This window comes from Lepidochelys kempii, chromosome 25 (assembly GCF_965140265.1).
Source record: "Lepidochelys kempii isolate rLepKem1 chromosome 25, rLepKem1.hap2, whole genome shotgun sequence".
NCBI lineage: Eukaryota > Metazoa > Chordata > Testudines > Cheloniidae > Lepidochelys > Lepidochelys kempii.
In genome coordinates this window covers 6,462,637-6,488,180 of record NC_133280.1, presented here as the reverse complement: position 1 = coordinate 6,488,180, position 25,544 = coordinate 6,462,637, and the positions used below count along the sequence as shown (strand labels likewise).

The window sequence follows — 25,544 nt, the reverse complement described above, 5'->3', positions numbered from 1 at the left end:
GTATTGTGCCAGGTCCCAGGCCTGGCAGGCAGGAGGCAGCCGGCTGTGAAACAGGCACTTTCCCCAAAGCTTGGCGGTGCCCAGCTGCTGCACCACCTCCTCTTCCTGGTGTAAGGCCCCCAATCCCTGACTCCTCCAGCACCCAGCTAGGAGCGTCCTTTTTCTTGCTGTGTCTTCAGTTCTCTCTCGGATCAGGGCCCATAAAGAGGATTCGGGTTTAGTGGGATTTTTTTTCCCCCCATGGTAAATGTCTTGTCTGTGCACGACTCCCTATTTCTGGAGGTCCCTCTCTCTATTGTGCGGCTTATGTGTCATAGATTCCCTGGCCAGAAGGGGCCATCATGATCATGTAGGCTGACCTCTTGTAGAACGCAGGCCAGAGAATTTTCTCCAAAATCAATAACTTACTCCAGCCGTCACCTAATCTTGGTGTAAGGGTTTTTTGGCTTTTATCTTGGGGCTACATCTCTCTAAATAGTGCGGATTAAAACAGAATTAGTCCATTGCTCTGAACCAGCCAGAAGGGCTGCATTTAACAGCCCAGTTCTCTTGTATGTGTCAGCATGTTGTGGATTCAGGATATGGCAGCTGGCACAGGGAGTTGAGACTCCATGAATGGTCTCGTTTGTTCGACCCTCTCCTTCTTTCGGATTTAAGGCCCCATCCTGCCAGATGCTGAGCGACCTCTCGAGTCATGCTGTTGAGGGTGCTGAGCACTCGGGGCATTGGGTGATTTGTTGGGGTTTTTTGTCCTCTCCTGTTCTCCCTCCGTCATCGCCCGCCCCCCCCCCCCCCGGCATAACTGGCTCCTGGAGCAGTGCCCGTTGCAGGGTGATGTAACTTCTGTTTGGTCTCATGGTGGGGGTGCTGTTACGCAACCCCCTCATTCCATAATAAACCTGTTGCTGGGGGATGATGCGGAGTTAGTGGGTTGGTCACAAAACTTCTAAGTGGAGAAAGAAAATAGTGGTGGGGGGGGCAGAGGGAAAAAAGGAGCCTTGCAGAAGGAGGCGAAAGAGAAATGCTTAGATGGTCTCTAGAACAGAGGGAAATTCCGGAGACCCTGCACTTCTGGTGTTTAGCTTGCCTTTGCTACAGCGTCTCTCCGAATGATTAGAAAGCAGCTGGCTCTGGGTGACCTTGGGTTATAAGGGGCACAGTAAAAATGGGCTCCTTTGGAGGTGCTGTGCCTGCGAAACGTTGATTCTTACTTTGACAAACCCAGGAGTCCTTCTGACAGTCGAAAAGACACGCAATCGCCTGCAGATTCTTGCCTGCAAAGTGTCCCAGATTCTAGGGGTTCTGAATCGTCCCCTCTTGGGCCGTGCTGCTGAAGGCAATTGGGCTGGCCTTCCACCAGGGAGAAAGTAAACACGCGCTTTCTAGCTGTTTCTAGCCGTTAGGGAAGCTGGTGCCAAGCCCTGCTGATTGGCTGCAGGGGCAGCCGTTCGTCTGACACAGCCTTCCTCCTGGCTCGCTTCCTCGCAGGCATGGCAGTGGGGCGTGTGTGGTTTGTTTTTAATTCAGAGAGAATTCCACCTCCACCCAAACACATTTCATAACAGGGGGAAGGCTTATACTTTGGTTAACGAGCTCTCTTTGGGGGGATGGGAGAGAAGCGTCCTGGACCTTTAGCTTATAATACTTTCTTAGTGCTTTCCATGCAGGGATCTTCGTGTTCTCTCCATGTTACAATTAGGGAAACTGAGGCACAGAGTGGTGATGTGATTTTCCCTCACTGTGCCCCCCATGAGTCAGAGATAAAGAAGGGAAATTGGTCCCCAGGCGTCCTATATAGGCCATCCCCTAATTCAAGGCAGCAGCCTGCCTGGCTGTTTTGGGCCTGCTTGAATCTCCCAGATAAAGACCCAAGGCTGGTAGCTCAGCTGGTTGCCAGCACTGTGCATGTTCCTTCTCTAACCCTGGCAGTGCCTTTCACTGGTGACCTCTAACCCCACCCCTGAACGCTCTGCTCTGCCAGTCGTGCCAAAGTATGTATCGGCTCAGTGATGGGGGACAAAAACTGACGCCAGGCTCATGTACAGCGCTTTTCATTGGTAATCGCCACGCACTTCTCAAAGGAGGGCAGTATCATTATCCCCATTTTACAGATGGGGAAGTTGAGGCACAGAGAGGTGAAGTGACTGGCTCAAGGTCACCTGGCAGGCAACTGGTAGAGCTGGGAGTAGAATAGAACAGAACCTGTCCCCACCTCCTGGTTGCATCTGGACCAATTTTTGTTGCTTTGGGACCTAAAATGAGAGTGGCTTCCAGGTCTCTGAAAGCACAATGCTAGTACAGTGACCCAGGCCCCTGTCCCTCTCTGCTCTTGCCCATGACTTGCCAGCTCAAGCATTCAACTAGTCTGGGCCAATTTGTCCCCATCCTGCCACTCTGGGGTTGAGTGGCTGTACTCATGTCTCTACACAGGAATTAAACCCTCACCGCTGGCCTGTGTCAGCTTCCTCAGGCTGCGGGGCTGTGAAATAGCATGCAGACGCCAGTGCCGGCTCCGGGACCCTTCCCCCTCGCAGGAGTTTGTTTGCTGTGTAGACATCGCCTTCGTCCCACCCAGAGCTCATTACTGCAGGTTTCATTAAGAGCAGCAGCAAAGCGTTGGACGCCTCTCCAGCACCCAATCCTGTGCTTCATTCAAACCTCCCTCCGCTCTGAATGACCCCAATACAGCTGCCACCTGGCACCATCCCGTGCCATGTTTGTTCCCCTCCCCGGCCCTGTGCTAGAGACTGGCGGGCGGGGGGGGGGAACCATCCCTGGGGAAGTGCTTGGTGATGGCCTATCCTTGTGGCCCTGGCTGGGATGGCTGGACCGAGCTGTCCAGCACCAGCTGCAACGGCTGCTGCGGCTCCAGCTTCCCTGCGCCAGTCCGGTGACTAATGGGTCCCTCCCTCTGAGGAGGTGTGAACCGTGAATGAGCAGGCCCCAGGGGAATGTGCTGAGGGAGAAGGCTGGCCTGAACTGCCACCCTATCATTTGGGCTTGCAGTAGCATGGTTTAAGTTGACACCCAAGCAGCCAGCCCCTGCTCATCTGGGAGCTGATGGCAGGTCAGGGTCATGTGGCATACCAGTCATGCTCTATTTTTGCGCCCTTTTACTGGCATCGAGGCTGTCGCTTCGTAAAACAGCCACTCTGTCTGGGGTTTGTGAAATGCTGGGCGGGTGGAGGGCTGGGCAGGCCCAGCGATTGGGAGGCAGGACTCCTGGGACTTGGTCCTAACTCTGCCGCTCACTTGCTGTCTGACCCTGGGGCGAGTGGGCAATGGAAACCGTGCCTCAGTTTGCCCCGCTGTAAAGTGGGTAGAAGACTGCCCCCCCCGGGGGTGTTGAGGCTGAACGTAAAGCGCATTGAGATCCTGGCTGACGACAATGGAGCTGGCTGTGCTGTTAGCTGCCTCTGCCAATCCAACGTGGGAGCAGCTGGCTTTGTTCTTACCACAGCTCGGGGAGAACTGTGGATTTCTTCTCTCTGGTTCGGTCCAAACAGCCCCCACCCCCTTTCCGTATTGCCAAGCTCTGGATCAACCAGCCTAACCGTGACTCCAGAGCCTCACCTCAAACAAGTGACCTGCTGGGTGTGCCAGACAGCTACTTCTACTGCTTACAACGATCCTGAGTCACTCCACCGCAGGAACCAGTGACCGGGCACTTCCATCCTGCCTGGGCTTCTGCGCTTGAGCCAGGAAGGGAGGGACAGGGAGCCAGCTTTCTGCTTGGGTTTATCTTAATGAGCAGAGACTGCCAGCTATGCGGGGATGCTCTCCTTGAAGGGCCCATTCTCTGTTCCAGAAACCAGTGTAACTTACCCACCTCAGTTGTCGGGGACCCTGTGCATGTTGCAGCTCTGATTAGTTGGTGTTGGGTATTAAATTGTCCCTCCCGCAAGCTAGCCACTGCCTCTGGGAAGGCTGTTACCAGCCGACCTCAGACTCCAAGGCGATTTTCTCTAGGCCTGCGTGTAAGGGTAGAAAAATGAGCTGGGCCATGGTGGAGGTGAAGGGGACTTGGCGTGACTGCAACTCCCGAGTACGCAGCGAGGTGTGTTGGTGGGATTCCCTTGCTGGGGGACCCAAGCCAGGCTGGTGGAGCCATAACAGTCTCCACGGGACTCATGTTAGCTGGCTGACGGGCTGGGATGAAGATATTCCAGGGGAGCAGAGCAGGATGTCGAGACCTAGGATAAGTGGCATGGAGACCCTCGGCAGCTACCAGCATGTTCGTGTGTGACTCACCCTGTTCTCTTCCATTCTGAACCTCCAGGGCCAGAACCCATTCGACCTGGAATTCTCCCAGTCAAGTCACCTGGATTCTGTCTTCAACTTTGAGTGCCCGGCCCGCCCCGGTGAGCTCTGCAGACTGCGCTTGACTTTAATACACGGGTGGGGGAGGGATGAAGACTGTTGAATGTTGGTTCCTTCTCCCCTCCTCCCTCTTGCAAACAGCCTTCAGATGCCTGGCCAGATGCCAGAAATACCGTCCCCAGCAGCTCTGATGCAGGGCAGTACTTAAGCACGTGTATGATTTTAAGCACGTGATGTGTGTAGCCTCCCTGAAGCCAATGGGGCTGCTTGCTGGCTCAGACGCATGTCTGGAAGATTGACACACCTTCCAAAATCTGTCCCAAGCTTAAGCCTCATCTCCTGCTGTTTGCTAGGATCCCACTTTCCTTCCCAGTAAATCTCACGACCTCCAGGGATCCTCTCCCCAAACCTCTCTGCTCCAATCCCTGAACTGTTCTCTCATATCATTGTCTTGTCCGCCTTGCGGTGAAGGCACCTGGAAGCTAGGGTCATATCTGACCATACAAAGCGTAAACCAAGCGTGCTATATTGGGTCCTGTGTGGCTAGTCAGTACCTGAATCCAGAGGGTGTATACGGGAGATGAGGGCTGCGCTGTATGGATGCTGGTGTGGTGTTAATGCTTTCTGCATGGCTTTGTTTTGGGACAGACATGCCTTCAAGTCAGCCCATCGATATCCCTGATACCAAGAAAAGGAACAAGAAGAAGAAACGATGCAGAGCTACGGACAGCTTCTCTGGGAGGTTTGAAGGTGAGAGGTATAGGAATTCGCGGGTCGGGGTGGTCCTGCTGGCAGTTCAGGGGGGAGCCGTTTGCCCTCAAAATCCTGGAAACCTCCTGCTCAAGCGGGCACTTGGTTTAATGAGCTTCCCACTTGCCCCAGATCAGAGCTGATCCAGTCGTGCGGACTCACCCATGGAGCAGAGAGGAGCAGAGCGCGATGTCATTTGATCACTAGCCAGGCTCTGTAGCGGCAGCTGGGATGTGTGGCAAGAACTCTGTGCCCCGTCTGGCCTTGCAGCTGCACATCTGGGACTCTGCCCCGAGCGCTGGGGCAGGAGCTAACTTCTGCAAACCTCCCCACCCCCAGAAACCAAAAAACCAAAACTGTACTGAAGCGAGGTCCATTCTGCTCCCCACAGATGTCTACCAGCTGCAGGAGGAGGTGCTCGGGGAAGGCGCCCATGCTAGAGTCCAGTCCTGCATCAACCTCATCACCAACAAGGAGTACGCCGTGAAGGTATGGGCTCTGAGAGGCCACGTGGTCGAGTGGGTAGGGCACCGGGCTGGCACTGGGGAGAGTGGGGTTCTGTTCCCGGCTCCGGCAGTCACTTCCCTCCTTTGACTTTGCTTTCCACTCCCACCCTTAATTTGTCCTGTCCCTTTAGATGGCATGCTCTTGAGTGCTTAGCACATTTGCGCTCTGATCTCTGGAGGGATCTGTCGGCGCTACTGTGATACACATAATAATGAGGCTGGGAGACTTACCCCACCCCTCAGCCTAGAAGCAGGAGGAGAGGGCAGAGGGAGGTAGCTAAGTCTCTAAACTGTCCATCCACCCCAAACTTGCCTAGGGCTGTTGGTGAGAGGAGGAGACAGACAGTTGGTGTTGGTGGTGCCTAACGCTATGGGGCTGGCTCTGCTTGGCCTGTTTTGATGGGCTTCAGCCGTTAGCCTTCCAAGAGACGGGAGGATCTGAGCCAGCCGGGTGCCCATCAAATGGCCTGGATGGACCAGCGTTGGTGCTGGAACTTGCAGAGCGGGTGGCAGCACTGTGTGCCGAGGGGAGGGGAGACGGCTCTGTAGTAACCGCTTTACTGAGCAAATCAGAGTAGCTGCGGCTAAGCTCAATTAAAAGGGGTCGTCCGAAGATAGCCGGGGAAAGGAAGCTCTTGAGAAGACTGGCTCACTTAGTGTAGGAGATCCTCCTGGTCCAGTCCCTGTGAATTGCTGAGGGTTCGTCCCTTGTGTGCGGTGCCCAAGGCCATCCTGTGTGTGGGAGGGCAGTGCAGTTGGATCTTTACGCAGCCCTGAGTAAAAACCCAGGGCTCAGTGGCCACCCTGGTCCTGAACAGATGCAGCTGAAGATCCTAGATGTGGTCCAACTTAAACAAGAAGCCTGTGTAAGACTAGATCCCCCCGCAGACAGAGATGGGCTCGCTGCCTTTTGACATCGCTCAGCTTGTCGGCCCCGGTGTGGGGAAAGGCGGCCTTATAATTAAGGTGCGGGGTTGGGGGTCACGAGACCTGGCTTCTGCTCTTGGCTGTGCGACAGACAGACCTAAGGCAGGTTTCTTCACTTCTGTAATGTGGGCTTGATCCCTACCAGGCAGGGGAGTCTGGGAGGGTAAATTAGTATTCCCAGAGCACCTGGGGAGGACAGATGAGTGGGAAGGATTATGCTAGTGGGACGGTTAGACTCATTTGTGTGTTGGGCGTCTTGACGCCTCCCAGCAAGCGGGCGGGAAGCAGAACAGGTCCTGGCGAGCCGCCTCCCTGCTGTCTGTGTGATGGCCTGCCGGGCTGTTGGAACTCCAGACGAAACCTGTCGAAGTGCAGTTCTGTCGGGGCTCAGATTACCGCAGCAATGCGGGCTCCTCCGGGCTGGGAGCCATCGTGCCGAGTTCTTTGCAGGACTCCCGGGAAAGAGCGCCGCTGTATGGCAGCGTGCAAAGCTTGCCCACACCCAGCCTGTTCGGTCTGTGCAGCTGAAGCCTCAGCAAGCGGAGTGGGGCCAGCCGGTGCCCCTTTGTACTGAACAGCGATTGGCTCGTTGGCATCAGGCATTGCCATTGCGGTGTACTGGCATCTGCACGGAAGCGATAGGCTGTGGCTGGGTGCCTGTGTGGAGGGGAGGGCTGCGAGAGTGGGGGGCTGCGCGCAGGGTCATGCCCTTCTGAAAAAGGGAAGCGTGTTGGGTTTGGAGGAGAGCAGCTGTTGGCTGTTTGAGCTGCAGTCTCTGGGGAGCGTCTTTGCTTGTGCAGGGGACCGTTGGGCAAGCGGCCCATGGGAGGGGAACAATGCCGCCCTTCTCCAGCAGCTTGGCACGCCTGGTGCCTCAGCAGAGCAACAAGGGCCGTGTGTATCGGACCAGAAATCTGACCCTCCATTTCAGACACCGACGTTTTTTGCTACAATAGAGCAAAGGGGAGAAGCCCTTCTGGGCAGTCTGAGGCCGTTCCATGCGCCAAAGCTAGCAGCCTGGCATGGAACTGCCCTGTACCATATTCATCAGGGTGAGGCTCTCAAAGCACTTTACAAACACCTGAGCCTCAGGCTCTGTGCTGGGGGTCCGGGAAGTAGAATTCCCCATGTCCCCCATGGGGAAACTGAGGCACTGAGAGGGAAGTGACTGCCTGATGTCATGCAGCAAACTGGTGGCAGAGGGAGGCTCAGAACCTAGGAGTCCTGATTGCCAGCCCTGCACTCTGCCCCCTACGCTGTCTTGGGCGCTTCTTAGAACTCCCTGCCCTGAGCCGCCTTTGCAGGAGGCTGTACTCTGACCTCTGCTCTACTGGTGTAAATCCAGAGTGACTCCACCGCAATCAGTGCTTACTCCAGATTTACTCTGCTGTGGCCGACCCCAGCCTGTGGCCCGGCTTATCTTGTATATTTATGGCTGTCTTTGTACAAGCTCTCTCTCCACAGAGCCTGGGGAGGAGGGAGAAGGGGCCCTTATCTCTGCAGCCAAACCCCAGGGCTGCCCTTTGAAGTGTGTAGGGGCCTCTGTTTTGCTTGGCGCATTAGACACGTGACCCGTTGTTTGGCTGTCCCCCTGGAATGAGAGCAGCTCCTCCCCTGCGGAGGGAAGGGTGTGGAGGAGAAGCTGGCATGGCTAATGCTGTCACCTCCCTGAGGGGTGGGGGAAGGAAAGCAGCCTTCTCTGCAGCTGGTTAACCCCTTCAGGGATCTCTGAATGGAGCCACCCTGCCTGGCTTGGTCTCTGGGATCTGTGGACAGGGTGCTGTTTGGCTTGTTAACTGCTCTAGGGGTGTGTTTTGGCTTATGTAGCTAGGACGCTGTAGCAATCCAGTTTGGGATCTGAGCTCTGGCATCGTTCCTACTGGATCCCCTCCCTGTGCCCTGGGACTTTGGGGGGTCCAAGGCCCCCCCTCCTCAAGCAGCCTGTGGGGCCACGGTCAGTCTCCAAACTCCTCTCCCTACTTCTGTTTCAGATCATTGAGAAGAGCCTTGGACACATCCGGAGCCGGGTATTCAGGGAGGTGGAGATGCTCTACCAGTGCCAAGGACACAGGTATGGGGGAGCTCCCTGCTAGGCCAGAGGCATACTGGTTCTTGGGATCTCTGTTGCTGGGTGGGTGGGCATTGCTTTAGCTTACGGCCAAGACTTGCCACCCCCCTTCTCTTTGCAGTCCAGGGTAAAGGTGGGAAGATGTGCTTGCTCCCACCTTAACCTTGGCGGGCCATGTGAGCATCTCTGGCCTACATTAACACCTGTTCTATAGCAATGAGTATAGATCTCTTTTAGCTGCGTTGACCCACCAGTAACCTGCTGAATGCTGGAGATGACTCCGAAGGGCTCTTCCCTCTTGTAGGCCGCGTGCAGGGTTTGGGAAGAGGGGGTTTGTTGCATTTGTGGAGAGTTTAGTCTCACTGCGCAGAATAGTAAGACCAGCTCCCTGGATAAAAAGCTGAGCGATGCTCTTTCTCGATAGCAGCGTGTTGGCCAAGGGAAGCATCTGCTGACAATTAGGGCTGTGGTATAGCTAAGTCTTTGAGCGGGACACTGAGAAAACATCCCCTGGAATGCTGGGAAACCAGCTGTGGGCCCAGGGCCTTCTGGTTCCAATAACTGAAACCCAGTTCTCCTTGGCGCCTGTCCTGCGTCTGCAAGCCCATGCACGCTCGTGGCGTGGAGGAGCCAGCTCTGGGAAGGCCCTGTGGCTGGCTGGAGGGGGAGCCTTGTGGGACAAGAGGGCAGAGCTGAGCTGATATCCCCCCCGCCGCTCTCCTTACAGGAACGTCCTGGAGCTGATCGAGTTCTTCGAAGAGGAAGATCGATTCTACCTGGTGTTTGAGAAGATGCGAGGAGGTAAATATCCCTGCAGGAGCACTGCCTCCTCCTCCCTCTTCGTGGCACCGTTCACCTCTGGCTGGCGGGGCGGGGGCTGTGTTTTCTAGGCCAGGACCTCTCAACCTTTTCCTTTCTGAGGTGCGCCCCCCCCCCCAAATATGCTAGAAAAACTCTGCAGCCCACCAGTTTCACAATTGTTTTTTCTGCATATAAAAGCCAGGGCCAGGATTAGGGGGAGCAAGCAGGGCAGTTGCCCAGGGCTCCACGGCACAGGGGGCCCCACAAAGTTGCTTGGGCTTTGGCTTCAGCCCCAGATGGCAGGGCTGGGAGCCCTGTGAAGCTTCAGCTTTCTGCCCTAGGCCCCAGCATGTCTAACGCTGGCCCTGCTTGGTGGCCCCCCTGAAACCTGTTCGCGGTCCCCTAGTTGAGAACCACTGATTTAGGCTCCCCTCTCCCCCCTGAGGCCTGATGGAGATCCCTTCCGCCAGCTGGGAAGCTCGCAGCTTGGCAAGGATGGGTCCCGTCATAGCCCATCACCATTCAGCAGCGTGCAATTCCCTCCAGACTCTCACGGCTGGCTCCTGGCCTGCAAAATCCCTGGTCCCTGCTTCCCGAACGCTCTGGTGGGGAGGCGCTTCGGAGCCAGGGGGTGGGATGCTGAGGAAGAAACGCGGGGATGAGGCCTTGCTAACAGCCGCCCTCTCCCTCTCCTGTGCCCTAGGCTCCATCCTGACCCACATCCACAGGAGGCGTCACTTCAATGAACTGGAGGCCAGTGTGGTGGTGCAAGACATTGCCAGTGCCCTTAACTTCCTGCACAACAAAGGTGAGGAGCAAAGGGCGGGCACTTGCCGGGCTCTGGGGGGAGGGCGTGGGCTGGAGGAGGTTATTCCTCCTTGCACTGGGAGAGCCCATGATCCTAAGGCCTGAGAGTTCATGCCCAGCTCCACCCCTCGGCCACTAGAGACTCTCCGGGAGGACTGTGTGGTGGTGCGAAGGGAGTGGATGGGGGCTCTGCGTAGCCCGTTCCCCAGGTTCCTGGGTGCTCCCTTCCCCAGGCAGACGCGGTGACGGGCTGCACTGGCCTGCCAGAGCTTGCAGGGTGTCTCGGGCCCAAGCACTTCTCTCGCCGTTGCGCTTCCCAGAGCATCCCGTAGCAGGGTGGCTGGGGCTTGCCGATGCGGGGAACCAGCCCCCCTAGTTTTCCCCCACCGTGCAAGCCCTGGGCTGCACAAGAGCCAGGCTCTGAACTGTCCCAGGAAAGCAGCAGCCCCTGTTGACTCTGGGGTTTCTTGTTTTTTAACAGGTATAGCGCACAGGGATTTAAAACCAGAAAATATTCTCTGTGAGAGTCCCGACCAGGTGAGTGGCAGGCTGCCTGGCTAGCAGCACGTCCAGAGACATGCCACTCTTTCATTCCCTGGCTTGGCAGGAGCTGGGGTGGCTTGGAGGAGGGGAGCTCCTCTCCAGCGGGTGGGCTAGCCTCTTGCTGGGACGTGGGTCTGGGCTCCTGGGGAGCCTGGGCCCTGCTTGTGTGGGGAGGGCACTGGTGGGAAGGAGGTAGCACGAGGTGGGGGAGGCAGAGAGTTCAGTGGGCAGCAAGGCTGTGATGTTAACCCTTTGCATGCAGGTTCTCAGAAGGGGCCTACCCCCCAGAGAAGGAAGCCATCTCAGAGCTGGGGAGGGAGCATGGCTGGCTGACTGGGCAGAGTTTTGCTGTTGATAACCTCCGGTGGAGGGCAAAGGCCAGATTTCAATTTGCTAAGAAGTGACTCCCGGGGGGAGATGCTGGGGTGATGCATGTGGGCCATGGACACGTCTAGTGTGTGGGGGATCTCCAGGTCACCTCTGGCCTTGCATGGTGAACTTCACAGGCGCGTCGCAGTTCAATTTAGCGATCGACTTCTTTGCCTCTTCTGTCCTGTCCTAGGTTTCCCCTGTGAAGATCTGTGACTTTGACCTGGGAAGTGGCATCAAATTAAATGGCGATTGTTCTCCTATCTCCACCCCTGAGCTGCTCACACCCGTAAGTATTTCTGCCCCCTCACTAATGTGTGAGGGAGTGGCCTAGTTGGCTTTTGCGGGGAGGATGGGACTGTCATGGAGAGAGAGAGGTCTTGAACCATAGACTGGCTAGCCACCAGCTGGCTTGTGGGAGACTAAGGCTGCTTATAGACGTCTGGGAAGATGACCAGCATTGTGCATTTGTGGCAGGAGTCCTGGCCACTAGGGCTAGACTTCTATCAACGGATGCAGCCCGCTTGGCGCTCTGCTCCCCTTGGAGTACCAGCTGGACTTCTGCAGTTACCTCTGCTCTGGCACCAGTGTCCATAATCTATTGTTTTTAGTCGCTGTTGGACTTTTCAACAAGGCTCCCTTTGCAACTCTGGCCCCCTTAACTACCCTGTACCGCGGCTGGCATCGGCCCAGGGGCATTCCTGTAACTGGTTTCCAGAATAGAAACTGGGGGTTGTAATTCGGCGGGGAGCCTGAGAAGTGTAGGCACAGCCAGGCATGCTGGGAAGGCCGTGGCTGAGGGACATAGAACAGCCGTCCCTGGGCACTGGGGGATTCCTGAAGTAGGCAAGCCTGACACTGGGTCTCTCTAGGCAAAGGGCCTTTGAAGGGGGCTGGGAAACAGACCCTGTGGAAAGTGGGGAGCATTAGGAAACTAGAGGCTGTGGGTGGATGATTGGAGAGAGTAAAGCACTGGGCAGGGTTGTGGGGCGGAGGGGGGTTGTTGCATACACTGGTTTCCGCCCCCTATGGGGATGGGGCGATCGGCTGCCAGGCGCTGCTCTCCCGAGCCTGTCCTTGAGAGGCTCATGCATTATTCATCCCCCTCGGAGAGGGGAGCGAATTTGAGAAAGGGTTACATAATGCGTTTTTTAGCATGCCCGGCTTGCTTTCAGACGGGGGGGAGGGGGGTGGCGCACCGCCAAGCCAGTGCAGAGAAGTTAAAATCTAGCCTTAGCAACAGCCGGCCCCATTGGCTGCGGGGAAGGAGCCAGAGCGGCTTGGGCGGGGCGGGATCTGCCGTTCCCTGGCGGAAGCTTACAGAAGTGGGTCAGGCGAGATGTGGCTGGGAACGGGATGGCGGGGGAGAGGCGGGGGGGGGGGGGGGGGGATGTCTCTGACTTGCAGCGTTGGTTGCACTGGGGTGGGGGCGTGGGAGGTAGTTGGGCCCAGTGCTTTAGATTTCAGCACCTCCTTCTACTTTCAAGGCTGGGGGGTGATGACTCCCTGCCCTGCTTTTCATGGAAGTAGGGGCTTTGGCACATAAACTTGCTTTTCTCCCTGCTGCCTGGATTAAGGCCAGGAGGGACTATTATGATCATCTAGCGTGAGCTGGGCCAGAGAATTCCAGCTCCGAACTGACCCCGATCTGCAGCCAGCAGAGTCCTGCAGAAAGGGTCCCACTAACCCATCCTGCAGCCGCCAGAACCCCTGGGGGAGCAGGGCTGTCGCTCACCCGGGATACGCTGCCTGGTTCTGGGAGGCAAGGACTGCCTGGCACATGGGGTCGGGCAGAGGCAGAGCCCCACGCCCTTGTTTACTGGCATCGAGGTCGGCTTGGGTTCACGTGTGCTTCAGAAGGGCAGCGCCGCGGCTGATGCAACGGTGGCATCGGGAACTTCTCCTGAGCTGAAGAGCGCTGCTCCCGGCTGGCCTGGGAACGCTGGGTGGGGGTGGGAATCTGGTGAGACATGCCAAACACGCCTGCCCTCCCGGGGGAACTCTCTCTGCCTATCTGCCCCCGTGTGTTTATCTCTGGGGGCCACTCTGCTTTGCACCTTGCCCCTCCGGTGCCGCTTACAACTCTGGCTGGGGTTTCTGGGGGACAAAGTTCTGCTTTCTGTTTCCTATGCTGTTGTGGGGGGAGGAGAAAAGCTGCTCGGGGCCCCTCGTGCGGGCACCAACCCTGCCTGGGGTTCTCATCTTGCAGAAGGTTTTTCTTTTCTGTGGCATCAGCTGTTCCTGTGCTCCGCTCTCATTATAAGCAATTATCTGATTGCTGTGGGGTTGTTTCCCTCCCCCACCAGGCCTGTGTGGGCTGATCCATCACGTGGGCTGGGGCTGGAAAGCCCCAGACTGCCTAAGGGCGGGAGGGGGAAGGGACAGGACTGTGGAGACATCTGTGGCTCTGGTTACATCAGCTGTTTAACTCCTGCCCTTCCCTTCACTAGCTCACTGAATGCAGGGCCTTCCAGTCCTTGAATTCTGATGTCCATTACTCTCTCCCACGGGGATCAGCTGGGGGCGGGGGATGAGAGGGTGACTCAGCTGGTTTTTGGCTGCTGTTCACATCTGGGGGGCTGTTGATGTAACAGGTGGAGAAGGATTTCCCCCTCCTTTGGTACAGGAGATGGTGGGTGGTTTCCAAACAGCAGCCCTCTCCCCCAGTACGGTGCATTTCTCTGATTACCTCTGGTTTCCTGGAGGGTGGATCAAGGTGGCTGCGTGGCCCAAGGCACTGCACCAGGTTTGCTGCCTTTTCTGGAAGCGCAGGTTCAATACCAGCTTCTGGGAGAGAGTGGAGAATTCAATAGGGAGGGATCTTTTCCTATCCTTAAAGTCTGATTCTTGCGTAAGGGGCACCAGACATTCAGTTCCATTCCTGCTGCTCCCATTTCCAGGAAGCATGTGGGGGCAGAAGCTTCCCTCTCCCCCGGGACCCTTCACTGTAATAAAGAGGGAAGAAGCCTGTATAAAATGAATATGCTGAGTTCAGAGGGAAACCTGCAGAGTGGAAGGGAAGGGCTGGGTGTGGTCGGACGAGATGAGCTGTAACTTCTGTTAAAACAGTGGTCCCCAAACTGTGGGGTACGCCCTGCTAGGGGGGCATGGAGAAACATTCCCGGGGGGGGAGGGAGCACCACCCAGCCCTGCTCCTGGCCCTGGCCGTGGCTCCTAGGGACCAGATTAGGGAGGGAGACACGACCAAAAAAGTTTGGGGACCAGTGTATTAGAAGGTCATGTGCTATCAAGCTAGCGCCCATCAAGGGTAGAGTTGGGACATAGCATTCTGGGTCCATCCTGTGACTTCATCCAGACTGTAACAAACTTAAACGGATTTGAGTGGAGGAGGCAGGATCGTCTTGAGGTTGAGCCACTGAGTTGGTCCAGTGGGCTGAGCTCTAGACTGGGATTCAGGAATCTTGGGTTCTGTTCCTGGTGCTGTCACTGGCCTGCTCCTTGGGCATGTCACTTCTCTGTGCCTCAGTTTCCCCATTAGTAAAATGGGGATAATGATGCTAACCTCTTTTGTTAAAGCACTTTGCAATCTGGTCACGAAAAGTGCTACATGAGCGCTAGGTATTTATTATTAAGCTAGATATTTAGATACAGGATGGGGGACTTATAGAAGATTGCTTTTCTCCAATGATTAGACACTGCTGATTAGACAGAATACAGCCAGGGATGTAACTGATCCGTCTCTGCACGGCCTCTCCTGTGGGGACATCTGGGTGTCTTTACCGTGTGCTTCGTTCCCTGTGGCCCACCTGGTGGTCCCAGAGTCGTATCTAGTTCTTCACTGCTCTTCAGTGGCATGTTAGGACCTCGGGGGATGCTCGTAAGGTGGTTGTGTGCAGCCCTTCCAAGAAAAATGGGTCTGTTTATAGCTTGTGGTCATCTGCTCCTGCCAGAGCAATGCTTGGGAACAATTTCCCAGAGGGACTGTTGTGCATAATTAACCCAGCAGTTCAAGCCAAGCTATGTCTGGGAGCCTGATCTCAAGAGCCCCGGTCAGAAAATCCTGGAAACCCCAGTCAGTTATTTAAAGAACTTCTCATGTCCTCTACCTCCTCCCTCTCTGAATATGGACAGCGGGGCGGCAGGGGCTGACCTGGGGAGCAGAGGGGTGTAGTGGTTTTCTAAACTCGGCCCACAAAATAAGCCCTGCCCTCCTGAGGCGAGGTGCAGACGTTGTTTCCAATGCACTCGTGCAATAGTGCAGTTCCAGCACTCCCTGCTGGTGGAGCTTGGGTGGACAGGGGCACACTGCAGTTCCCAGTGCGGTGGCTGCATCCGCTACCACCCCGTCACCTCTTTGGAGGTTTTCTTTGTAAGCATCGGAGCTTGAGACTCACCCTTAAAAAGAGTGAGATTGGAGGTTCAGGGAAAGATGTCAAGTCCTGGGAGCAGGGTAAATGTACCAGCTGTGACTTTCCATTTGTCTCCGGCTGCTATAACTGGAGTAGAATCCCATTGCATGGCAGAGACGTTTGCAGACCCCGGGAGCTGGTGCTGCCTGCCCTTCCTTGGCCTTCTGTCTCTGCGACGAGCAAATCTCTTAGCTGAGTTATCTCATCTGAGGACAGGGTGGCGTGGCTCAGTTTGTTGCTTCTGCTCCTTGCCTCTGGCACGGCTGTTCCTTTGTCTTTCCCAGGTCCCTTCTGGCTGGAGCAACGCTGCCCACTTGGGCCTCGCTTCATTGCCAGCTCCAATCTAGGTTTTTAGTCTGTGTTTCTATTTGGGTGAATTTGGCGCTCAGGCAACTTGTCCAAACCCTGTGATCAGTGGTGCCAGTTGTAGCAAGGGGAGTTGCTGCACCATCAACAGGCTAACCTCCTGGTTACTGGTTCGTACCTACAGACGCTGCCGATTGCACCATAGTGGTTCTGTGATGGGGCATGAACGACTTGGTGATGCCCATCAGACCCAGGCTCTGCGCTCTCTCACGGCCTGCTTTGTAGGGGTCCTGCCTCCATGTTTGGGCCCGGGCCGGTCATGGATCATAATATTTGGAGTCAAACCTTCAGGGTGAGGGTTGGATCTGGTGTCTTGGTTTACCTGTGTCTCATGATAGCAGCGGACTGAGCATTTGTGATGACCTGTAGCATCTGGGGGCCTCTGTCACGCCTAGTCTTCCCTTCCCCTCCGCGGCATCTCGTCAGATCAGTGCTGGATTCTGGAGGCCCGATTGCCGTCTGAGTAACCCTGCCCTGCTCTCCCTTTCTGCAGTGCGGCTCTGCTGAGTACATGGCCCCCGAGGTGGTGGAGGCCTTCAACGAGGAGGCTTCCATCTACGACAAGCGTTGCGACCTGTGGAGTCTGGGGGTCATCCTGTACATCATGCTGAGCGGCTATCCGCCCTTCGTGGGGCACTGTGGCACTGACTGCGGCTGGGACCGCGGCGAGGCGTGCCATGCCTGCCAGGTGAGCCAGCCCCTCTGCCTGGCAGCCTGGCCCTTGTGTTAAAGGAGATTTTCTCTTAGCTAGGAGCAGTAGTAGGTCCATTATCCTGTCTGGCCCAGCCTCCCACACTGCACAGCCCATCTCCTTCAGCATGCTAAACCCCTGTCTGAAACAGCCACGTTGAAGTCGCCCCGTGTGGCTTCCGGTGCAATGGTTAAAGACGCCTCTCTCTGGCAACTAATTTTTGCTGGCCACATAGAGTGGCTTTGCTGGACATCTGACATCAGCTTTCCCTGCATACAGAGAATGCAGCTGGTAGGGCTGTGAAGGTTGGAGATTCTCTGCTTAGCTTCAAGCCTCCCACTCGCCTTGGGAGGAGCTGCCTCCTAGGTGTAATCAGATTGTGCAGAGGATCACTTTCACTTCTCTAAAAATAAACTTTGCTCGGGTGCCTCTTCTCTTCCAGAACATGCTCTTTGAGAGTATCCAGGAAGGGAAGTATGAATTTCCTGATAAGGACTGGGCCCACATTTCTTTTGGAGCCAAAGATCTAATTTCCAAGCTGCTGGTTAGAGATGCCAAGAATCGGCTCAGCGCGGCCCAGGTCCTCGAACATCCTTGGGTGCAGGGGGTGAGTACTGCTCTGAGGAGGTTTGATTGTTGGCTGCTGAGCTGCAGATCTTGGAAGACATTCTTCTAACTTCATACGATTCTGGACCTGATTGCGTGGGTTCTTGGCACAGCTGTGTAACACGGCTAGGAAGCTATGGCCACGCATAAGATCCATGGGTCGGGCCCAGACTGAGTGACCTGAGAGAAGAGAAAATGGCATTAAAAAATAACTTATCTGGAGCCTCACACTTCCAGAGAGAAGTTGCCTTAAACCAGCATTATGATCCTTCTTAGTACTTCTTTTGAGTCTCCCACCTGGGGTTGACAAACAGCTGAGCTTCATGATTCTGTCCCTCCGCTGCGCCCTGAGAGACGGATGTTTTATTCCCATTTCACAGCAGGGCAAAGTGAGGCACAGGGAAAGGAGAAATGATTTGCTGCAGGTCCTTTTCAGAACCACACTAAAGCTTGGGTCTCCTGATTTCTAGTCCTGTGCTCTAACCACTCAACTGTCTGTCCCTAAAGAAAACCTGGAGTCTTAGAGCCATCGATGCAGGATTTGTTGGTCTTGGGTACTTATCTGGCCCCATTGCTGGTGTATCTGAGTCCCTCATAATCTTTAATGTATTTCTTCTGGGAGGTAGGGCAGTGCTGTTATCCCCATTGTACAGATGGGAAACTGAGGCACCAAGCCACTAAGGCCACAGCGGTATTCAGGCTCCTAGTGACATGTCCAAGGTCACCTAGGAAGTCTTTGGCAGAGCAGGAATTGCACCCAGACTTCCCACAAGCCAAGCTCGCCCTACCCACTGGGGCCTTCTTCCACTAGGACACCCACCGCTTCCACTGGGAGGCGGGTTCACGGATGTTGACTGTAGGTCCCATATCCGCTCCGGAGCGATGAGCTTTGCCACCTGACTCTAAATCTTGCTTCTGTTCTATTCCAGTGTGCTCCAGACAACACTCTTCCAACCCCCATCATCTTACAGAGGTGAGCGAGTCCTTTCTCCTGCACCCTGGCTGTGTACGCGCGGGGGGTGGGGCTGCTGCAGAGGGAGACGGTGTCTCAGCAGCTTCTGCGGTAGTTAGTGCAGCCCTCTCCATAGTAACATGATGAGCTCATCTGCTGGCAGATCTTGCAGACCTGACAATCCAAAGCCAGAGTGCATTGGTATGACGCCTGCACCCCAGGGTGCTAAAAGTCCTCTGCCCCGCTCCCAGGAGTGCTGACGCTCACGCCCTGTCAGCCGAGGGAGGCTACAGGGGCCTTGGTGTGGACCAGGTGACCCACCCGCTCTCCTGGAAGGCGTGCCCCGTTGCCCCGTCACCTCCCTGGCACTTGTAGCCCCTGCTGGCCTGGTGAGGTGGGTCACCTAGACCCAGAACTTGAAGCTGGAGCACCCACGGGGAAAAATTGGAGGGTGCTCTGTGGCCATCGGCAGTTCCCTGCCACAGCTTACCTCCGCCTCCTCCGTGAGCGTGCCGCGTGCCCGCTTTTCCCCCCTCCCAGCGCTTGGCACTGCTAAACAGCTGTTCCGCACAGCAAGCACTGGGAGGGAGGGGGAATGCAGCATGCTCAGGGGAGGGGTCCAATAGGGGCAGGGAGGGAGCGGAGTTGGGGGGGAACTTTGGGGGAGGGGGGCAGGGTGCGAGCACCCACCGGCGCCATGAGAAGTTGGCGCCTGTGGTCCCAAGTCCTAACCAGCTGCAGGAGAACAAGACATTGGGGTGTCTTTCAGCCATCCTGTTCAGGTACCTACTCAGAACTTCAGGCCAGTTGAGGAGACAGACCTGGAATGAGTTCCCTGGGGATCAAACGCTGGGCCCGGTGCATGCTGGGTCAGGATGTCGGTGGGGGCGCTGGGTCAATGCTGTGGCTGCCCGTGCACCATGAACACTGATTAAGCTCGTGTTCCCCACTCGTGAATACTCTGCCTTGGTTCAAGGAGTGACGAGGGGAATGGGAGACCTCCTTCCAGTAGCTGCTGTCCGGGGGCGGGGTCTCATGCTACCTGTCCAGCCCCTGCTCACTGACCTTGGCCTGTCTCCCCTCCAGGAACAGCAGTGCCAAAGAACTCACCTCCTTCGCCGCTGAAGCCATCGCTGTCAACCGTCAGCTGATGCAGCGTGACGAAGACGAGGAGGAGGAGGAGGAGACGCGACCAATCATCATCAAAGCTACCTCACGCTCCATGCAGCTGTCGCCCCCTTCGGAATCCAGGCTGGCCCAACGGAGGCAGAAGAGCAGCATGACGAAGGCGGGGGCTGCGAGCCAGCACCTCGGCGCTCCGTTAGTCCTGGTGGGCGATCACGCGTGATCGCCTGCCCGCTGTGGCCCCCCCCACCACTCCCTGTACATACGTGTGTGCTGTATCCGGGCGTCGTCCTTCTTTCTTTTCTTTTTTTTTTTTTTAATGCCGTTGTTAGCTAGCAACAAGATCAGGACTCTGTCCTATTGGCTGGTTTCCAAGGTTTCACTGATCTTGCAAGTTGCTTTCTTTTGTTTCTGTTTAAACCCCCTTCTCCCCCCCCCCCCCTTTTTTTTTTTTTTTTAAAGGTATTAAATCAAGTGTGAGGTTGCTTCACCCAGGGCACATTTAAGGACATTTAACAGACAACGTATGAACTCTTCCTTGACTCTTCTTCTTTCTTTTTCTTTTTTTTTCCCCTACACCAAAGGACTATTTGTATAAGCAACACTTTTACAACTTCAGCTCATTTCATACTGTGAAAAAACGACGACGACGAAAAAGACCCTCGGTTGTATTTTTAACAACAAAACGTAGCATTTTAACATTTATTTTCCTACCGAGCTGCAGGGTTTTCTTTGAATTGGGGCTGAGATGAGTCAACCGTGGGGAGCTTTTTTTTAAAAAAAAAACAAAAAAACAAAACAAAAAAACAAAAAAAAAAGTGAAGAAAAAAAATTAATCATTCCGGAGCTGGAATTGGCTGATCTAAGCTAAGGTGTTGAAAAGCTAACGTGTCCAGGCATCGCACCTCTCAGAAAAAAAGGGGTGAGGGTGGAGAGGGATAGTCCTGAGCCACCATCCCTCCCAACGCTTCCCTTGCCGTAGGGACTCCAGAATGCAGTGGGATGCTGTAGTGTTGAGGGAGAGTTTGGTTGAAGCTCCGTTTGGGAACTGGATCTTCATCGAATGCCAGGGCTTGGCGTTGGGGCATGGGGGGGTTCCGTGGCATTGGAAGGGGGTGTCATTGTCACCGCAGGTGCCCCTGGTCCTGGAAGCTTAGTGCCCTCTGCTCCCGCTGAAGTCTGTGGAAGTGGGGGGGCGTTCTGCAGCTCATCTGGAGAAAGAACGTGGTGCTGGCAGATGGATTTCTCGCTAGAAGAGAGGGGCGAGCTGTGCTCATGAGGGCAGTTGATCTCCCTGGTTTGGATTGAAACTCAGCTCCCTGCTCTAAGATAAGCTATTTAAACCACTTGAGGGTTTTTGGTTTTGTTTTTCTTTAAACCGCCTAGTTGTGCTTTGCTAAAGCGAACCCTGCTTGAATAGGGCGTTGAGAAGTGTCTTCCTTCGTTCCCCTAGGTTCTGTCCTTCGGACTCGGACTGGGAACTGAGCTGTACTGGCATGGTGCTTCCTAGGGTTAGATGATGTGCCAGGTACAGCTTGGATATGGGGGAGCGGAGGTGGGGACTGGTGGAATCTCCACCAGTGTTCCCAGGTTTTTGAAATGTTCGCAGAGTTAGGAAGTAACTCTGAACGTGTTATAGGGCTGGTCCTGTCCTATGAAAGTCTGTAGGGGCTTTGCCATGGAGCAGGACCCAAGCCTCTTCTGAGGAATGAGTGTGTGCGTGTGTGTGTGTGTGTGGAGGGGGTCTCTGCCCCAGTTACCAGCTGCCAGTTTTGTGAGATCACACGAGCAGCTGGGTTCCCAGTAAAGGGCAGGATCAACGCCAAGCTCCTGTCCTTACAGACTGTGGCTGGCGAATCCCCTGCCTTGGAAATAATCTGGTGCTTTTTAAAAAGGAAAAATTTGTTCTTGCTTTCAGTGAGCTTTCTGTCCTAGGGCAACGAACTGAGCATTCAGGGAGAGGATCCGAGCAGCTCTGTCGCCGGGAGGCAGAAGCAAGTGAAAAGGAGTATTGTTTCCGTGGGATCTGTGTCGCTTAAGGGGTTCCATGGTGTATTTCATTTATTTTTTAAATGCAGATATTTTCCCAAGGTTCCCCCTCAAGAGGGAGGAGATGCTTTTTCAAGGTGTGATCAGCCTTCCTTTCAGGTGGGCATAGAAATCCGTCCAGGGCTTGCCCATGACTGTTGCCTGTGGGCTGCTTTCCCTTAGGAAATCCAGTCTCTGGCGTTGGACGGGCAGAGAGCTCCCACAGCGGGGTAGACCGGAGGCGGGTTTCTGGGTCTTCATGCTGAAGCAGAGGTGGACTAGAGGAGGAAGAGCTTTAATAGTCTTTGAGGGAGGCGTGGTCTCGTGGAAGTTGGGTTTTTGGGTTGAGATGCTTGCAGGGGAGCAGATTTAGTCAGCAGGGCCTCTCGGGGAGGTCTGAATTGGAGGGGAGCATGTGCGGTTCGAATGCGCCTTCCGGAGGTTCCATAGAAGTGATTTTTTTTTTTCCCGGAGTTTAATTGTGACACAAGCCTTCCCAACTGGAGGCTGACCAATCAGGACGAGTCTGTCAGTGGGGCTGGGGTCCTAGGTGGGTGGCAGCAATTCTCCTTGCCCAAGGTGTATCTCGTGCTTCCATTTGTTCTGAAGTCTCTTCCCTAGTTTCCTGATCCAACCTGGCGTGTAGCGCCTTCCCTTTGCTTGATTTCCTCTCGAAAAATGAGGGCTCTGGGCCTGATCTTTCAGAAGCGCTGAGTCTTAGATGGGGGCACGCTGGGGCTTGCGTACGCCCAGCTGTTCTGCAAATCAAAACCCCGTATCTCCCTGCGGAATATCGGGTCGGATTTGCCTGCCCTTGCCAGTGGTGCAGATGAAGGGTAGCACCACTGAGCTGAGCCTAGCTGTGCTGGTGCGAAACTGACAGTGAGTGAACTCAGAGGCTTCATTCTGCCTCCCCGGAAGCTCCTCTCTTAAACAAGGCCGACGTGTTTGTCTGAGTCTGTCCAGACTGAGGGAAATGTGCCCCCTGCAAATTACTGGCCTCCCTCGCTCTCTAACTGGACGAGTTACTGGCCTCCCTTGCTCGTCTAACTGGATGCATCAAGCTTTATATTTTAAAAGCCACCTCAAACTTCTCACGTAGGCACAGCTGGGAGGTTTTGGAACCTTTGAGTTGGGAATCCAACCTGCCTCCTCTGAATTTTGGATGCTTTCTCAGACTGCGGACGTTCTGGGTTTTTTCACACCCCCCCCCCCCCCCGAAGACTGCTGACAGCAACACTATGCAATATATGTTTAGTTGATTTCAGGGAGGCAATTGTGAATAGCATCAGGGGTTAGCTGATCACTGGGTGTTTGGATCTCGATGAAGCTTTGGGAAGGGACGGGAATGTAAACTGTAACTGTTCCCTACCCTGTTTTGCAGAAGCAATTTCAGTTCCATCTGTAAGTAAAACACCTTGATTTCCAAAATCCACACATCATCTTGCTTACAGTGATCAGCACTTGCTTCCCTTGACCGCAGAACTCCAGGGTAGCAAGGAGAATACGGGGGAGCACTGTATTGGAAGCAAGGGGGGTACTGTACCTCGAAAAACAGGCTGCAATACTCCTAGAGACCTCCTTTAAAAAAAAATCCATTATCTTGATTGTACATTGTTACTTTTTTATAGCTTATTTTGTTTTTATCAGTTGTAGATAATTCCTTGTTGTCTTATATTAAGAAATACTTGAATGATGTACAGTATGCGATGCCTCGAGCTGGTATTGTGAAAGCTATTGTAATGCTGCCGGCTGCAGCCTTTTAAAAAACAAACAAACATGGGAAGGGAATTGCAAGGGGGGGATGTTCTGGTTTTCCATGATTTTGTTGGCAAACATCCCCGCCTCCCACCCATGAAACCTTTTTTCCTCCCCTGAAAGGTGGCTTACAAAGGCAAGTGAACTGGGTTGACCTTTCTTTGCTGCTTTGAGTAAAGAAGGTCTGGGGTCTTCTGTCAGACCTCAGAAAAATCAGGGAGGCAGGCCTGGGGTTGCCTGGTTTTTGCTGGAGGACTAGCTGAAGATCTCTGAACAGATCCTCAGTTGGGGTCAGATCTAGTAATTTACACTTGCTGCTGATCTGCCTGCTCACATGTCTTGTGAGCTTTTTCTTCTCTTGGGGGAGAGGTTCAAAGTCACAGATGGCACTTTTAGGGCCATTAGGCTCTTATCTCCTGTCTGTGCCTCTGAAAATTCCCCCCTTTAAAGAGGGGACAGCCTCACTCCGTTGATTATCAGGAGAGCTTTTCTGACGGCTTGCCCGGCAGTTTGTTTTAAATCCACACCGGTTTAACTTGGTGTTTTAAAAGTCCATCCGAATACAGTTCACTTTGTTTCGTTGGCATGGTGCATCTATCTGTCGCAATGCTAGCAGTCCTCCCATCAGCCGAAGTCTTACAGGAAAAGCTGTAGACAAGACCCTGGATTGCTAATGAAGGGGAAACTTTGGAAGAAACACTTCCATGCCATTTAAGAATCAAATAGGCAGCCCAGTTACTCTTTCCTTTTTAGGTTGCCTTTAAGAAGCACACTTGCTCTGAGGAAGTGCACAGAGCAGTGTGTGTTTGGAGGGAATTGTGAAATGCCTTGCACACTTGGGCTCAGAGTTCAGCTTCATTTAGGCACCTCCATGATCAGACTTCATAGTATTTGGCCCCGAGTAGCTGCCATTATTCAGTGGGAGCAGAGGGCTCCATTGAGGGTGTCTAAGTGGGAGATGGATGCTCAGGTCTTTTGAAAAATTTGGTCCTTGGTCTGTAGGTGTTAACAAGACAGAAGAGACGCTAATGCTAGTGCCCAGGGTTGGGCCCGCATCCCACCTCCTTACTGGTTACTTTCCCTTGGTTTTGTTTCCAAAGACAATGCTTGCCCAGAATCTTTCTCTCTAGCACTTACATGGTTCTGTGCCCAGTTTTAACCCTGTCTTGCCAAAGTCCTTTTTTTTTATTTTAAACCCATGTTTTCCTCCTTTATTTTTTTAAAAGCCTTTTTTTCCTCGTAAAGCATCTGTCTTGGAGACTTTTTTTTTCTTTTCAAAAAGTTTCTTGCGAGTTTCAGCAGGAAATTAAAATATATATTTTTTTGCTTATTTCCCTCTTGGTCCTCCTTCAGTCAGTTAACTCAATTTAGAACTGGTTAGAAACTTTTACTGTGAATCAGACTTTTTTTTTATCAATACAGGAGAAAGCCCTTTCTCCACTTTACAATTGATGAAGACTGCCAAAGCTGGGTTTGACATAAAATCACCTTAACGCACTGTTGGTTTGTACAATGGATGCCTCGCGCCAGGGGCTGGTTTAAAAATAAAACTAAAGTAAAAACAAGAAATAAAAACAAAAATAAAAAAACAAGCACTTTATTGTATGTACCAGGTGAACTGATACAGCTCAATCGAAGTTTTCCTTTGTAACAACTGTTGATGCCAGAATTTTGTATTCTGTTTTGTAAGAATTTAATAAATGCGTTGAAACCTACCTGAGAATACTTGGCAGGTTTTTTTCTTATGTCTTGCAGTCGTGTCTAGGAGCCCCAGTCACGGATCAGGGCTCCGTACGTGTTTGTGGAACAGGATCATTATCGGTTCACTTAAACCTAAGGCCCTGCAGGAGATTCTGCGGTTAGGTCTTGTTCCTCTGAGCATCCTCATCAGTGATGTGGAAGGGGGAATGACCCTTTAGTGAAATCTGCAGTTGATGGTAAATGGGGTGGGGGGGGGAGATGAGGGCAGTAAACAAGCCCAAGTGGTCAGAGAGATTGTACTTTTCTGCCTGCGATTCTAATGTCGCTAATACATCTAGAGGGAAACCACTCTGCAAAGCAGCCGAGGAGTGGGACGGAGAGGCAGGAAGAGCTGAAAGAAACATTTGAGCTGCTAGACCAAATAAGACCCAGGTTTGCAACATGACTGGGGCAAGGCAGTTTTAGGCTGCAGATGCCAAAGGATCCTGGCTTGCAGCTGCAAGGTGATAATGGTCCCTCTCTAAGGTGCTGGTGTCAAGCTGTAAACTCTGCCCTCGCAAGGCAGGGCCTTTCCAGCACTGGTCTGGCAGCTGAGCTCAAGGCAGGGTGCTGCTGCTCAGCTTGATCCCCTCTGCCGTGGAGTGCCTGGCAATTGGCTGCTGGCACGCTTGGCTGGTAGCTCTTCTGCTTCTGCCCACCCTGAAAATCTGATCCCTGAGTTGAGAGTGAGGTATGGTGGCGTCGATTCGGCCTGCAGCTGGCGGATTCAGGCTGCAGCATTGGACCCACTCCTTCCCTTTAACAGGTGAGCATGCGGCATGTCACCGTGTGGCTACGCGTACGGGAGCAGGATGCT

At 54.1% G+C, this 25,544-nt stretch overlaps 1 protein-coding gene across 1 annotated transcript in view; it reads left to right on the top strand.

Moving 5' to 3' along the window:
- Positions 1-24,702, top strand: part of MKNK2 (MAPK interacting serine/threonine kinase 2) — a 28,076-nt gene extending 3,374 nt beyond the window's left edge. The window contains exons 3-14 of the mRNA XM_073324518.1: positions 4,280-4,361; positions 4,969-5,070; positions 5,462-5,559; positions 8,495-8,574; positions 9,299-9,372; positions 10,076-10,180; positions 10,661-10,716; positions 11,285-11,380; positions 16,321-16,515; positions 16,961-17,125; positions 18,054-18,097; positions 19,163-24,702. Of these exons, the coding sequence (XP_073180619.1) occupies positions 4,280-4,361; positions 4,969-5,070; positions 5,462-5,559; positions 8,495-8,574; positions 9,299-9,372; positions 10,076-10,180; positions 10,661-10,716; positions 11,285-11,380; positions 16,321-16,515; positions 16,961-17,125; positions 18,054-18,097; positions 19,163-19,424 (1,359 nt within the window). The 3' untranslated portion in view covers positions 19,425-24,702. The remainder of the gene's footprint in view (positions 1-4,279; positions 4,362-4,968; positions 5,071-5,461; positions 5,560-8,494; positions 8,575-9,298; positions 9,373-10,075; positions 10,181-10,660; positions 10,717-11,284; positions 11,381-16,320; positions 16,516-16,960; positions 17,126-18,053; positions 18,098-19,162) is intronic.
- The last annotated feature ends 842 nt before the right edge of the window (positions 24,703-25,544 follow it).